This window comes from Haemorhous mexicanus, chromosome 27, assembly GCF_027477595.1.
Source record: "Haemorhous mexicanus isolate bHaeMex1 chromosome 27, bHaeMex1.pri, whole genome shotgun sequence".
Lineage (NCBI taxonomy): Eukaryota > Metazoa > Chordata > Aves > Passeriformes > Fringillidae > Haemorhous > Haemorhous mexicanus.
In genome coordinates, this window is record NC_082367.1 from 3,631,620 (window position 1) to 3,644,790 (window position 13,171).

The 13,171-nt window shown below is 49.9% G+C and overlaps 2 protein-coding genes across 5 annotated transcripts; both read left to right on the top strand.

Moving 5' to 3' along the window:
• The first annotated feature begins 221 nt into the window (after positions 1 to 221).
• Positions 222 to 11,451, top strand: OSCP1 (organic solute carrier partner 1). Its single transcript, XM_059868506.1, has 10 exons — positions 222 to 367; positions 6,163 to 6,317; positions 7,032 to 7,199; positions 7,563 to 7,643; positions 8,202 to 8,305; positions 8,908 to 9,036; positions 9,554 to 9,623; positions 10,150 to 10,289; positions 10,842 to 10,905; positions 11,206 to 11,451. Exons 1-10 carry the CDS (start codon positions 256 to 258, stop codon positions 11,320 to 11,322), a joined length of 1,140 nt encoding a protein of 379 aa, XP_059724489.1. The 5' UTR covers positions 222 to 255; the 3' UTR covers positions 11,323 to 11,451.
• Positions 11,452 to 11,520: 69 nt separating this feature from the next.
• On the top strand, positions 11,521 to 13,126 carry LSM10 (LSM10, U7 small nuclear RNA associated). Of its 4 annotated transcripts, none has more exons than XM_059868509.1 (2): positions 11,521 to 11,568; positions 12,480 to 13,126. In XM_059868509.1, exon 2 carries the CDS (start codon positions 12,560 to 12,562, stop codon positions 12,929 to 12,931), a length of 372 nt encoding a protein of 123 aa, XP_059724492.1. In that variant the 5' UTR covers positions 11,521 to 11,568; positions 12,480 to 12,559; the 3' UTR covers positions 12,932 to 13,126. The 4 variants fall into 4 exon arrangements, with proteins under 4 accessions (XP_059724492.1, XP_059724493.1, XP_059724490.1 ...); XM_059868510.1 differs by having other exon boundaries at positions 11,528 to 11,568; positions 12,555 to 13,126; XM_059868507.1 differs by lacking the exon at positions 11,521 to 11,568 and adding an exon at positions 11,758 to 12,312 and having other exon boundaries at positions 12,343 to 13,126.
• Positions 13,127 to 13,171: the final 45 nt, after the last annotated feature.

Sequence of the window (13,171 nt, forward strand, 5' to 3'; positions counted from 1 at the left end):
CTCAGACCGGAACGATGCTCGCTCACACCGGGATGATGCACACACTCAGATCACGATGATGCACACTCAGACCGGAACGATGCTCGCTCACACCGGGACGTTGCGCAGGCGCGCCCCGCCCGGCCAAGACGGCGCTCCCTGATTGGCCCCGCGGTTGCCCGGCAACGGCGGCGGCGGTGCGGGGAGCGGGGCCGGGCCGGGAGCGGGGCCGGGCCGGGAGCGGGGCCGGGCCGGGAGCGGGACCGAGCCGGGGCCATGTCGGCGCGGACGCTGCCGCTGCTGTTCCTGAACCTGGGCGGGGAGATGCTTTACATCCTGGACCAGCGGCTGCGCGCCCAGAGCATCCCCGGAGAGAAGGCGCGCAAAGGTGAGCGGCGCGCGGCTCCCTCCGCTGCCGGTGTCCCGGTGCCAGCGGAGCCGCTGCCGGTGTCCCCTGGCACCGCTCTGCCTCCGCTCCTGGTGTCCCGGTGCGAGGTGTCCTCTGGCACCGCTCTGCCTCCGCTCCTGGTGTCCCGGTGCGAGGTGTCCCCTGGCACGGCTCTGCCCCCGCTCCCGCCTCCCCCAGAGCGGCTCGGGTTGCTCCTCCCGGCGGTGCCGCTTCCCGGAATGCCACAGAAACAGAGAATTACCTCGGCTGGAAAATACCTTTAATATCACCCGGTCCAACCCATGCCTCATACCTCCCCATCAGCTAAACCCTGGCACTGAGGGCCGCCTCCATCTGTTTTTAAACTCCTCCAGGGATGGTGACTCCACCCCTCCCTGGGCAGACAATTCCATTTCCCAACCACTCTTTCAGTGAAGAATTTCTTTCTAATTTCTAACCTAAACTTCCCTTGGCGCAGCTCAAGGCTGTGGCCTCTCCTTCTGTCAGCTGTGACACAGGGACACGCTGTGCTGACACCAGAGGATGCTGCGGGCTCCCTATTTCTGTAATTCCCGCAGTAATTATCACAGAAACCAGCCCTCAGTGTTTTGTGCTCTCCGCCGAGCAGCGCAGCTCGGTGAAGTTCCCTAAGTTCCTTCCCAGCCCGAGGGTGTTGCTGAGGTTGGTTTGGGAGGTTCTCGCCCAGAAGGAGAAAGTGGAGTCCGTGTTGGTGTTTCTGTGCTCAATTCGGGGGTTAAAGCTTCAGAAATGCACTTTTGGACTCAAAATATCCCAGGATTTGGTTATGTCAGCCCAGCTCCTGGAGTGTGTGGGGCAGAGCAGGTTGCTTTGCAATGGGAAGGAGTTTCCAGGAGTAAATTTATAAATCTCATGCAGACTCAGAACGTGCAATTGTGTGAAATTCAAATACCAGTACAGCTCCTGAAACCCTGGCTTTTATACAATCTCATTTGGCCAAAATCCTTGTACAAACAGAGCCTCGTGTCTTCACGTGGGCCGTGAAACTCCAGCTCCCAGCCAAGCCCCTCTGCATTTACCACTTCAGTTTAAAGCTTTGCTTTGCAAGTCCTTGCACCTCTCTGTCGGGGCAGGGCATGGGGAACGTGATGTTTTAATTTAAAAATCAACTTGGTATGAGCTTGGTATTGTTATCCCTTCTGCCTGTCCTTTATGAAGTGCTAAACAACAAAGGGTTCACTGTGTAATTGTATTGTTTGTGAGGGGGAAATTTGTAATTATTCATGTGTGTTCTGATGAGGGGATGATGTGACAGAAGTTTACTGCTGTTTATTCAGGGACAAGTTTAGGATTTTAGCTAAATTAAATCTTGATGGAGTATCTCAGCAGGAGAATTGGACTGTTTTAGTTTGTCCACACATGGATTTATTTTTTTCCTTCAAAAATATTGTGTGTTAATTTCACTGAGATGTGGTTCATCCACACTGAGGTGTTTGCTGATGCTTAAAGCTGTTCATTCAAATGTTGGTTACTTGTAAGTGCAAAAATACAGCTCAAAACTACCCAAGCTCATGCAAAGGGTAAAATTTGATGTGCACTGAAGCAGCAGAATTTTATATAAGGGGAGGGTGAGGTTCTCATTCAGTGCTGAATGCTGATGAGAAGAGGCAAAATCCATTAGTTAGCTTCTTTTTTTTTTTAAGTTTATCTCTTTCTATTTTCTTTTCTTCTCCTTGCAACTCTCGTTCTTACATCTTGAACTGCTGTTTTGTTTTATATGCTTCGTGTAGATGAATGGACAGATGTGGACAGGAAACGAGGTACAGTAACTGCTGGCTGCATGCACCAGTCCAACCCCACGTGCACACCTGGGGCTCATCGTGCCTGAACACCTGAGGCTGTTCCTGCAGCCTTCAGTCAGTGTCACAAATGAACAATAATGTTCACCTGCTCCTTAAATTACTGTAAATCAGTGGGAAAAAAAAAAAAAAAACAGACCATATCTTAAAATCATATGGCCTCAAAAATCAGCTGTTAATTTAACCAAGAATGTAAATGGATCAAAGCTTTTTATCCTCGTGGTCTCGCCTGCAAAAATGGTATTTGTGTTTCTTTACCACTGTTTTCATGCAAGCATGTAATTGTGTGAGCATTGTGCAGGTTGTTTTTCTGCTTAAATGCAGGAATATTGGGTCTATTCCATTTTTCCAAGGTTTTATCTCATGCATTGCTCAGGGTTTGGACAGGTGAACTCCAGGGATGATTGAAGGCATTCCCATCCCAGCTGCTTTACCCACCTGTGCTGGTGGTCACACCTGGCAGAGCCATCCCAAAGGAGCAGGAACCCACAGCTCATCCTGACTGGAGGATCCTGAGGGTGGGATTGAGCCCTCAGGTGTTTCCCTCTGGAATCTGCCCTGGAACAGGAGCCTGCAGCAAGGGCTGTGCTGAGCAATGAGGAAATGAGTCTCTTGAATCTCAGGTTTTTGTTCAGTGAGCATGAGCAGAACTTACAGGGTCTTTCTGAGCAGCCCTTTTTTAGGAGGGATCAAGGTTGTGATTGGTGTTTTGCAAAATAAGCATCATTTTGGTAGGTTTTAATATTTACTGTAGGAAAATGCTGATGTCCTGAGTTTGCCCCAGCTTTTTTCTTACCATTGCCTCCTGTCTCCAAGCACATCCTTTAACTCAGAAGCCCAGGGACAGATTCCATCCCATCCCAAACAAGGAGGAGCTGCCCAGAGCTGTGAGGCAGGTCCCAGGTTGACCCTTCCCTTCTCCTGTGAGAGAAAACACTTTGCTCAGTGCTCCAGGGGATCTCAGGAGGGTTCTGATGTCACCCCCTGGGGCTGTCACTGATGGAGCAGTGACAAGGTCCCTGAGGAGCCACCAGCCCGTGGCACTCAGGGTGACTGTCCAGAACCCAGAATGTTCCTTCTGCTGCCCCAAACATCCTCCAGCATCCCCCAGGCATCACCCAGGCCTAGCTCCAGCCTCATGTCATGCATCCCAGCCATGCCAGTGACACGTGCTGTTTGTCACCAGAGACTGGGGGAGGAGGCCAAAGCCACCATCACCCCCAGTTCAGTCCTGTCCATCACACTGCCTATACTGGTTTCCCTCCTCTCATCCCAGTTATGACCTCCCCTCTCTGCTCAGTTGCTTTTTCTGTGTTGCTTGTGCCACGTCCCTGGGCCATTGCTCTGGTGTCACCTGCCATGGCCACTCCAGGGCCCCTCTGAGACCTTTGCTGTGTCATTATCAAACATGTGAGAGATTTATTATCAATTTGCCCTTTACCATGATTGATTTTTTTTTAATGTCTTTCTCAGTTCTTTTTATAGCCCACACAAGAGGTTTTAATTTCAAAAGATAATTTATGTCTGTGGTTTTTGTGTTGAAAAATCAGTGTACTGGGAGGTGTCTGTTCCTGCTGGTTTGGGTTGTTTGTGGCTCTCCAAAGACAGGAGAAGTCTTTTTGTGGGCAGCACACACAAGCAGCTTAAAAATATTTTCCTTAATTGCAGTATAAAGCAGAAGTTCTTATTTTTGTCATAATTGATTCCCTGCAAAATTAACTAGATACTAATATCTACTAGTACTAATATATTTTATTTTCTCCACGAAAAATAGAGGATTTCTGCCTGAGATTGCAAGTAGGGATTGTTTTATGGCCAGTTTGTTTGAAAGGAAGGAAGGAGGGACTTTCCCCCCATTTTTAATTAGGTGTATTCTTAATCCAGACTGCTCAGGAGCTGAGATCTGTCTGTGGTTTTGGAGTTTTTAAACCAGGATTAGGGAGCCCTGTCAGGTTCAGCACAGGGCTGCTGAGCTGTGTGTGAGGAACCTGGAACCAGCAGGTTTAGAGAGGAGAGAGAATCACTTCAGGAGGTCTCTGCCCTTGGGAACACAGCTCTCCCTGCCCTGGCTCCCAGCAGTCCCCAGGGAGTTTATCCTCTGGGAAGAGATGAAGTGACAGGGAAATTAAGAAATTACCTTTGTTTTGTCTGTTGGGGTAGGGCAGCTGTGAAAAGCCAGGTGTCTGACCCCCCAGGAATCATTAAATCAAACCATTGGTCACTACCACTCTCTGTATGTTCACTTTTTCTTCTTTTCTTTCATTTTTTTTTTTTATTATTTACTTTGAGATTTTTCTAATCCACAGGAATTGTCTGGCATTAGGAGCTTTGTAACAGTCATCTGCTTAGGAAAATCCACACTTGTACAGTAATCTGTGACCTGATGTATTCCTTGACCTTTTTTTCTTTTTTTTGCTGGAGGAATAAATGTTTATTGATGATAACTCTTTAGAGTGGATCAGGGAGATAATAAAAGTGGCAGATCCAGCACAAAAGCTCAGGTGCAGCATCTGCTTGAAGCACTGCACAATGTTCTCCATCTTGTTTGCATTAAAAGCTCAATAACCAGAGCACAGCCCTCGCACTCAGCACTCCTGAGCTCTAAGAACTCCTCAGTAACAAAACAGTTCCATGGCTAAATTTGCACATTAAAAATTAACCACAAGTGAGGAAGTTTGGAGTTCTGCATTTGAAACTCTAGGGCCTGCAGATGTTTCAGCTGTGAGAGCCCTGAGTGGGTTGATATAGATCCCAGGGATATAAATGCTTTATTAAATACCTGCCAGTGTTAATCTGATTGGAATAAAGATTACAGAGAGCCCTGCAGGAGCTTCTGTTGAGAAGTTAAAAAATAGACTGGTGGTGTCAGAGGGTGTGGAGGAACAGGCACAGCAAAGATCTACCACAGGGCAAAACTCTCCTTAGGAAGCAGAACTGCAGCTTGTAATGTTATTTTTATTATTTTTTAATTATCTGCAGCAGATAATAACACATCAGAGCAGCCTACAAACAGCATCATTTAAAAATGAAAAGTGCTAACCATAGCTGTAAAACCAGGGCAGCAAAGCCAGCCTTATTCCCACTGGAAACAGGGCCTGCTGCCTTCAGCTCAGGTGGCATCTGTGCCCTGGGGGACATCAGGTGGCTGAGGCCAGGTGGGGCTGAGGCAGAGCTGGGTGCAGAGGTGCTGCTCAGGTGGGGCTGAGGCACAGCTGGATGCAGAGGTGCTGCTCAGGTGGGGCTGAGGCACAGCTGGATGCAGAGGTGCTGCTCAGGTGAGGCTGAGGCACAGCTGGATGCAGAGGTGCTGCTCAGGTGGGGCTGGATGCAGAGGTGCTGGTCAGGTGGGGCTGAGGCACAGCTGGATGCAGAGGTGCTGCTCAGGTGGGGCTGGGGCACAGCTGGATGCAGAGGTGCTGCTCAGGTGAGGCTGAGGCACAGCTGGATGCAGAGGTGCTGCTCAGGTGGGGCTGAGGCACAGCTGGATGCAGAGGTGCTGGTCAGGTGGGGCTGAGGCACAGCTGGATGCAGAGGTGCTGGTCAGGTGGGGCTGAGGCACAGCTGGATGCAGAGGTGCTGCTCAGGTGGGGCTGGATGCAGAGGTGCTGGTCAGGTGGGGCTGAGGCACAGCTGGATGCAGAGGTGCTGCTCAGGTGGGGCTGGATGCAGAGGTGCTGCTCAGGTGGGGCTGAGGCACAGCTGGATGCAGAGGTGCTGCTCAGGTGGGGCTGAGGCACAGCTGGATGCAGAGGTGCTGCTCAGGTGGGGCTGAGGCACAGCTGGATGCAGAGGTGCTGCTCAGGTGGGGCTGAGGCACAGCTGGATGCAGAGGTGCTGCTCCCCCTCTCCCATTGTGCTCTGTCCCTGCTGTGCACAGGTAACCCCGGCGTGCCCCTGGCATGGAGCAGGAACAGGCTGTTCTGGAGCAAACCACAGAGCCTAACTTTGTCTTTGCAGTTATGAACGACATCATCAGCACCATGTTCAACAGGAAGTTCATGGAGGAGCTGTTCAAGCCCCAGGATCTGTACTCCAAGAAAGCCCTGCGCACCGTGTACGACCGGCTGGCCCACGCCTCCATCATGAGACTCAACCAGCCCAGCATGGACAAGGTAACAGTCCTGCTCCCCAGCTGCCCTTCACCAGGTTCTGTTCCAATGTTTAACCCCTGGCTTTTCCATTTTGAGGTGTTTTGGAGCAGCTTTCCATGTGAAAATGGTTCTCTGTCACAGTCATATTTTCTGGAAAAATCCCTTTGCCCAGGATTTCTCTCCTGGGAGGCTGAGAAGCCTCAGAGGAAAAGGAAAACAAATTCTTATCTCATTTGCTTCTCCTGTGTTGTGCTCACATGTAGAATGTGTTTGGAGATTGTTTACCCACAGGTGATTGTTCCATTGCATTCTGCTGGGATTTGTTTTCACTCTTTGGCCAATCAGTGCCAAACTATGTAGAGACTCTGGAAAGAGTCACGAGTTTGCATTATTATCTTTTTAACCTGTAAGTATCCTTTCTGTATTCTTTAGTATAGTTTAGTATAGTATTCTTTAATATAATATAGTATCATAAAATAATAAATGAGCCTTCTGAGAACATGGAGTCAGATTCATCATCCATCAGGGCACCTCACAAATACAATAGCATTGCTCACTGAGCACTGGTGGCATTGGAGACCCAGCAGGAAGGCTGGGGATGGGACTGCAGAGCTCTTGTATTTTAAGAAATGAAGCTAAAATGGTTCCTTGTGCCACAGGCAGGTGCTGGCCTGACTGAATCCCCCTCTCCATGCCCAGGAGGTTTCCAACCAACATTCCTGTGTTCCTTTGCAGCTCTACGACCTCATGACCATGGCCTTCAAATACCAAGTGCTGCTGTGCCCTCGGCCCAGGGACATTCTGCTGGTCACCTTCAACCACCTGGATGCCATCAAGGATTTCATCTCTGACTCCCCTGGCATTCTGAACCAGGTGGATGAGACCTTCCGGAGGCTGATCGAGGTAAGAATCCTCAGGAAAAGGGTGGGACACACTGTGGTTTGATTTTATGGGGTTTTTACCTCTTACAGATGAATTACTACATTGGAGAGGGCTGTGAGTCAAGGGGCATTCTTTTACTGGCCCACTTTAAATCAATGTGTTGCTTATTCAGCCTGATTTAAGTCTCCACTGATTTCAGTAGAAATTAAATCAGACTTTTAGTGGCAGACAATAATTATTGATAGTGCCCAGCAGCCCCCTTGGAGCATCTCTGTTCCCCCTGCAAGTGGATCAGAATATTCAGCTGTACTTGTTTGTTCCCTCTTTCCCTGGATGGATCATGGCACACCTGCAAACCCTTGCATGATGATTTTCCTTTTCCAGACCTACAACCCTCTCTCTGATGGTGAATTCCAGCTCATCAGGCAAACACTTCTCATTTTCTTCCAGGACATGCACATCCGGGTAAGAGTCCAATCCAACTAGGCAGGGACAATAACAGGGAATTTGGGGTTGGAATGTAAAGGGATCTGCTTATAAACACTGCAGGTTTGGGTTTGTTGTTTGTGCTTTTCAGTCATCTTGATGTGCTTGTAATTGCACTCAAATTTCACAAATTGAGCACATATACTGCAATAATGCTGAAGAATTCTACAGTATTATGAAAAAAGGAATCTCTACTAGTGTGATTTGGATGGATAAATCCATTTTTCCTTGTAGGAGAAAGTTGATAGCCTGAGCATGAAGTCTTGATGTTCTCTAAACAAATTGGTCACACTCACATGCATGAATAGGATGCAGTTTTTAATATAATTTTTTTAATGTTAGATCAGTGTGCCCATCCTTTGCACCACAATTCCACATCACTGCCTTTGTAAAAACATCCCTCCACACAGACCAAGAGCTCTGGGAAACCTTCCCCAGCCCAGGCAGAGAGGCTGAGGCTCAGACTTCAGGGAATTTGGATGGGAAGGTCTGTAGGGGATTTCCCCAGGCCATGATGTTTGTGATGTCCTTTTGCAGGTCTCCATCTTCCTGAAGGATAAAGTGCAAAACTCCAATGGTCGTTTTGTGCTGCCAATCTCAGGGCCTGTCCCCTGGGGCACAGAGGTGCCAGGGCTCATCAGGTGAGCTGGTGCCATGTGTGGGGCTGCCAGGGAGCAGCAGGTCATCCAGAGGGCTCAGAAATCCAGCTCAGACTGCCAATCCTGTTGCATGGATAGCTGAAACTCCAGTAAATACTATTTAAGATGCCTTTATTATTATTATTATTATTTATCTAATATTATTTATCTATTATTTAACTATTATTTATCTATTATTTATATATTGTTATTATTATTATTATTATTATTATTACTACTACTACTACTATTACTGTTTAAAGGTAAAGGGCAGAATTTGGGACTAAGTCACCCAGCAGTGAAATGCTGAGCTGCTTTTGGGAGTTTTCTATCATAAAAAATTAGCTATTATTAATTTATCCCATAACAGAGGCATTTAGCAATGTACAGAATTATTATTATAAAGAATAGTAGTATTATACATAACATAATGTTATTATTATACACAATAATTATTGGTAGTATTATTATTATTATTACTACTACTATTATTATTATTATACTACAGAATAGAGTTTTATTCCCCTCATGCAGAAAGCAGAGGAATTAGGTACTAAAATCAGGACTGAAGCTACTAAATGTTCCAATAATGCCTGGTTTTTAAGGATATTCAATCACAAAGGAGTGGAAGTTAAAAGGGCTGAGTTCACCACTGCTGGGAATTATGTTACTCCACAAAGGGAAGGATCTTTTGAGCTTTATGGAGACAGAGTCCTCAAACTTGGAACAAATATGTAAGTAATTTTTCTTCTGTGTAGAAACCTGAACCAAATGCTGATGGGTTGGTCAGAAGCACATCTTCAGCCTGGTGTGGTTTTGGCCTCTCTTGCTATTAATTATCAGATTGACTTTGTTACAAGGTGCTGTCCTGTGTGGACAGTGTATAAAGAGCTGCAAAAAACAGGCAAAACTTTGATTTATGTCCCCAGTGGAGCTGAGGAAAGAGGGTTCTCACCTGGTGCTGCATCTCATGTGAAATGTGATTTAACGTAGCCACAGTCAAGAAATCCTCTCTGTTCTCCATGTTTGCCTTAATGTACATTTTCCATCCAAAGAGATCTGTATTCCTTCTCACAGCTTTGTCCCTCACACACCTCACTGCCTCACTACTGCACCACACTGAGCTGCAGCTTCTCATTGCAGTTGTTCAGTCTTCAGGGAAATATCCTAAAATTCTGCATGCTGTGCTGCTCCCTCTGGTTCTGTCCCTGGTCCCAGAATAAGCTGTTCTTCCTCGTGTTTTCCCTGCAGGTACAGCATGACCCGGCCAGTGGAGACACACATGTCAGGATCATCCAAAAACCTGGCATCCCAGGCAAAGGTCAGTGCTGTCCTCCTCCTGTCCCTGCTTAAACTGGCCAAATTCTGAGTCTATAGGTATGAGACAAGGTCAGGGAAGCTTTTCTGGTGTTCTCAGAGCTTCAGCCAATCCTCCCCAATACTTTGAAGCCAGGGGAAGGGCACATTTTCCCAAAGAATCCACACACTCCTGCAAGGATATTCTTGCTTCCATTTTAATCTCCTCAGAAAACAGAAAGTTGCCTTTACAGATTTCTCACATCCAGTTTAGCTGGAAAAGTATCTTGTGCTGAGTGCATAAATTCAGTCAACCATTTCCAGCATGGAGCTGGTGATTACTGTGGTCATCTACACAATCTGTCCCAGGAAGAACAGGGAAATAAATGTGTTTATATCCCTTTGAAGGACATGAATGGAATATCAGGAATATATGAAGGACATATATGGAATATCAGGAATATATGAAGGACATATATGGAATATCAAAGCTCCTCACAGCCCAAATCTCCCAGGTAATTGCCCAATGAACCTATTCCTGTTTCCTGCAGGAGAACATAGCCCCCAACCCTCTTGCTAAAGAAGAGCTGAACTTTTTGGCCAGGCTGCTGGGAGGTTTGGACATCCAGAAACCTGCTGGTGGCGAGTCGGGATTTCGGCTGAACTTGTTCACCACCGACGAAGAGGAAGAGTATGATGGAGTCCTTCTGGGTCTGGTTTTGGGGTGCCTTGTGGGGAGTCCTGGAGAGCAAAGCTGGCCCTAGAGAGCTTTAGGGTCAGAGGGTTGTGTTGTTATCCTGCTCCAGATATCTCCTGTGATGCAGCTTTTCTCCCAATGCCACTGGACAGAAATATCCCCCCCAGCCATTTTAGCAGGATGTTTCTATCTGCTTGTTTCCACTGCAGAAATATTCCTGCTGTTCTGCACTTAGCAAAAATATCTAGGACAGAGAGAATTCTCCAAACTGGTGTGAATACATTAATTTGCCAAGTAGGAACAGAGGCATTGCCAAACTTCATAGAATTCCAGAATGGTTTGGGTTGGAAGGGACCTCTAATTCTACTCTGCCATGGGAAGGGACACCCTCCTGTAGACCAGGCTGCTTCAAACCCCATCCAGTCTGGCCCTGTGAGCATCCTCTGATCATCATTTGTGCCTACAGTAGCCTGATGAAGTCTGATTTTTATTATTTCCTTATACATCTTCATGGCATTAACCACTCTTTTCATGTTTTTAATCAAGACACGCTGCACAGACCAGACCAGAGGAGTTGTCCTACAAGGTTATCAACATTGAAGCCACACAGGTACGTAACATGTTTCACATCACTGCTTCTCACCATCCCTGCCTTGTTAAGGACCGTGTTTCACCCAGAGTAGGGACTTAAAAATACATTTTTTTTCCATTTCACTTCAGCTTGTAACTAAGTAATGGCCAATTTTCTGCCGAGAGTGTAATTAGTGAATATTTACAAAGAAAACTTGAATCCTGACAAACAGCAGAGCAAGTTTTTAGCCGACTCGGGTGTGGAAGGGGCACGTCCCGTCCCAGCCCAGCCCCGGGCGCGGGGGACCGGCGGGGGCTGAGCGCGATGTCTGTCCCGCAGGAGCCGGCGCGGCGGGCGGAGCTGTCCCGCATCCTGGGCGAGCTGGACGTGGCGGAGCCGCGCCCGGGCAGCGCCGAGAAGGGCGAGGACCTGCTGGCACTGATGGACGGGCTCTGAGCGGGACACGGGGACAGCGGGACATGGGGACACCGGGACAGTCGGTCACCGAGAGTTGGGGACATTGGGACACCGGAACATGAAGACACCGGGACACGCGGGGATGGGGACTTGGGGACATTGAGACACACGGACACCGCGCCTGGCCGCCCCGCCCCTTTCCAGCCGTGGGCGGGGCGAGGGGCGGGGCCGCGCGTGCGCGAGGGGCGGGGTGGCTCGGGCGAGCGCGCGGGAAGGCGGCGGCGCGTGAGTGCGGGGGGGGCTCCGGTGTGCGGGAGGGGGATGGGGACAGGGACGGGAACGGCGGGGGGACCCGGGAGGGGACACGAGGGTGGAGGGGGAGTGAGGGCAGGGAGAGTGCGAGAAGGACACGGAGCACCCCAGCGGGCGGGGGGCGGGGAGGAACGTGTGCCAGGGGGGTGGGCGAGGAGAATGGGAGTGACTGGGGCGAGGGGTGGAATGAGAGCAGGTGAGTGTGCAGGTAAGTGTGAGAGGGGCCGTGTGTGTGCAGGTGGGCGTGTGAGCGGTGATGCGTGTGCAGGTGAGAGTGCGAGGGGCGATGTGTGTGCGTGCAGGTGAGCGATTGAGGGCTGCTACAGTGGGCAGGTGTGTGTGCAGGGATTGGTCGATGTGCAGGGGCTGGTCCGTGGGCAGTTGTGTGTGCAGGGGTTGATCAGTGGGTAGGTGAACATGCAGGAGTTGGTCCATAGGCAGGATTTGGTTCATGTTCAGGTGTGTGTGCAGGGCTTGGTCCATAGGCAGGATTTGGTCCATGTTCAGGTATGTGTTCAGGGGCTGGTCCATGGGTAGGGGTTGGTCCATGTTCAGGTGTTTGACCATGTTCAGGTGTGTGTGCAGGGGCTGGTCCATGTTCAGGTGTGTGTGCAGGGCTTGGTCCATAGGCAGGATTTGGTCCATGTTCAGGTATGTGTTCAGGGGCTGGTCCATGGGTAGGGGTTGGTCCATGTTCAGGTGTTTGACCATGTTCAGGTGTGTGTGCAGGGGCTGGTCCATATTCAGGTGTGTGTGCAGGGCTTGGTCCATGGGCAAGGATTGGTCCATATTCAGGTGCGTGTGCAGGGGCTGGTCAATATCAGGTGTGTGTGCAGGGGTTGGTCCGTGGGCAGAATTTGGTCCATGTTCAGGTGTGTGTGCAGGGCTTGGCCCATGGGAAGGGACTGCTCCATGTGAGGCACAGCAGGCAGGTGTCCCCAGCCCCTGTCCCACCACAGCCGCCATGGAGGTGAGCCACTCGGTGAAGGAGCGCACCATCGCCGAGAACAGCCTGGTGATCCTGCTGCAGGGCCTGCGCGGCCGCGTCACCACCGTGGAGCTGCGCGACGAGAGCGTGGCCGCGGGGCGCGTCACCAGCGTGGACGCCTTCATGAACGTGCGCCTGGCCGAGGTGACCTTCACGGACAGGCAGGGCGCCGTGTCCCAGCTGGACGAGCTCTTTGTGACCGGCAGGAACATCCGCTACGTGCACATCCCCGACGAGGTGGACATCCGGGCCACCATCGAGGAGCAGCTGCAGGCCATCCACAGGGTGCGCTACTTCGGGGGCCGCGACAAGGGCCGCAGCGAGTTCCTCCATGCCAAGCACAAGTGAGGGCCTGGCACTGCCCACAGCAGCCAGGATGGACCTGGGTGGACGTGCCCCTTTGGTGGACTGCCAGCTCCCTCTGTCCCACCCAGTGACATCCCACAAGGAACATTTTCCCCCAAGGACTTGGGGCTCTGCTATTCCCCCCACTGCAGAGGAGCAGGACTGGTTTTTGTAGTGAATAACACCACTTAAAGGCTCTGTGGGCTCTCTGCTCATTTCTTGTTCCATTGGCAGCTCGTGTCC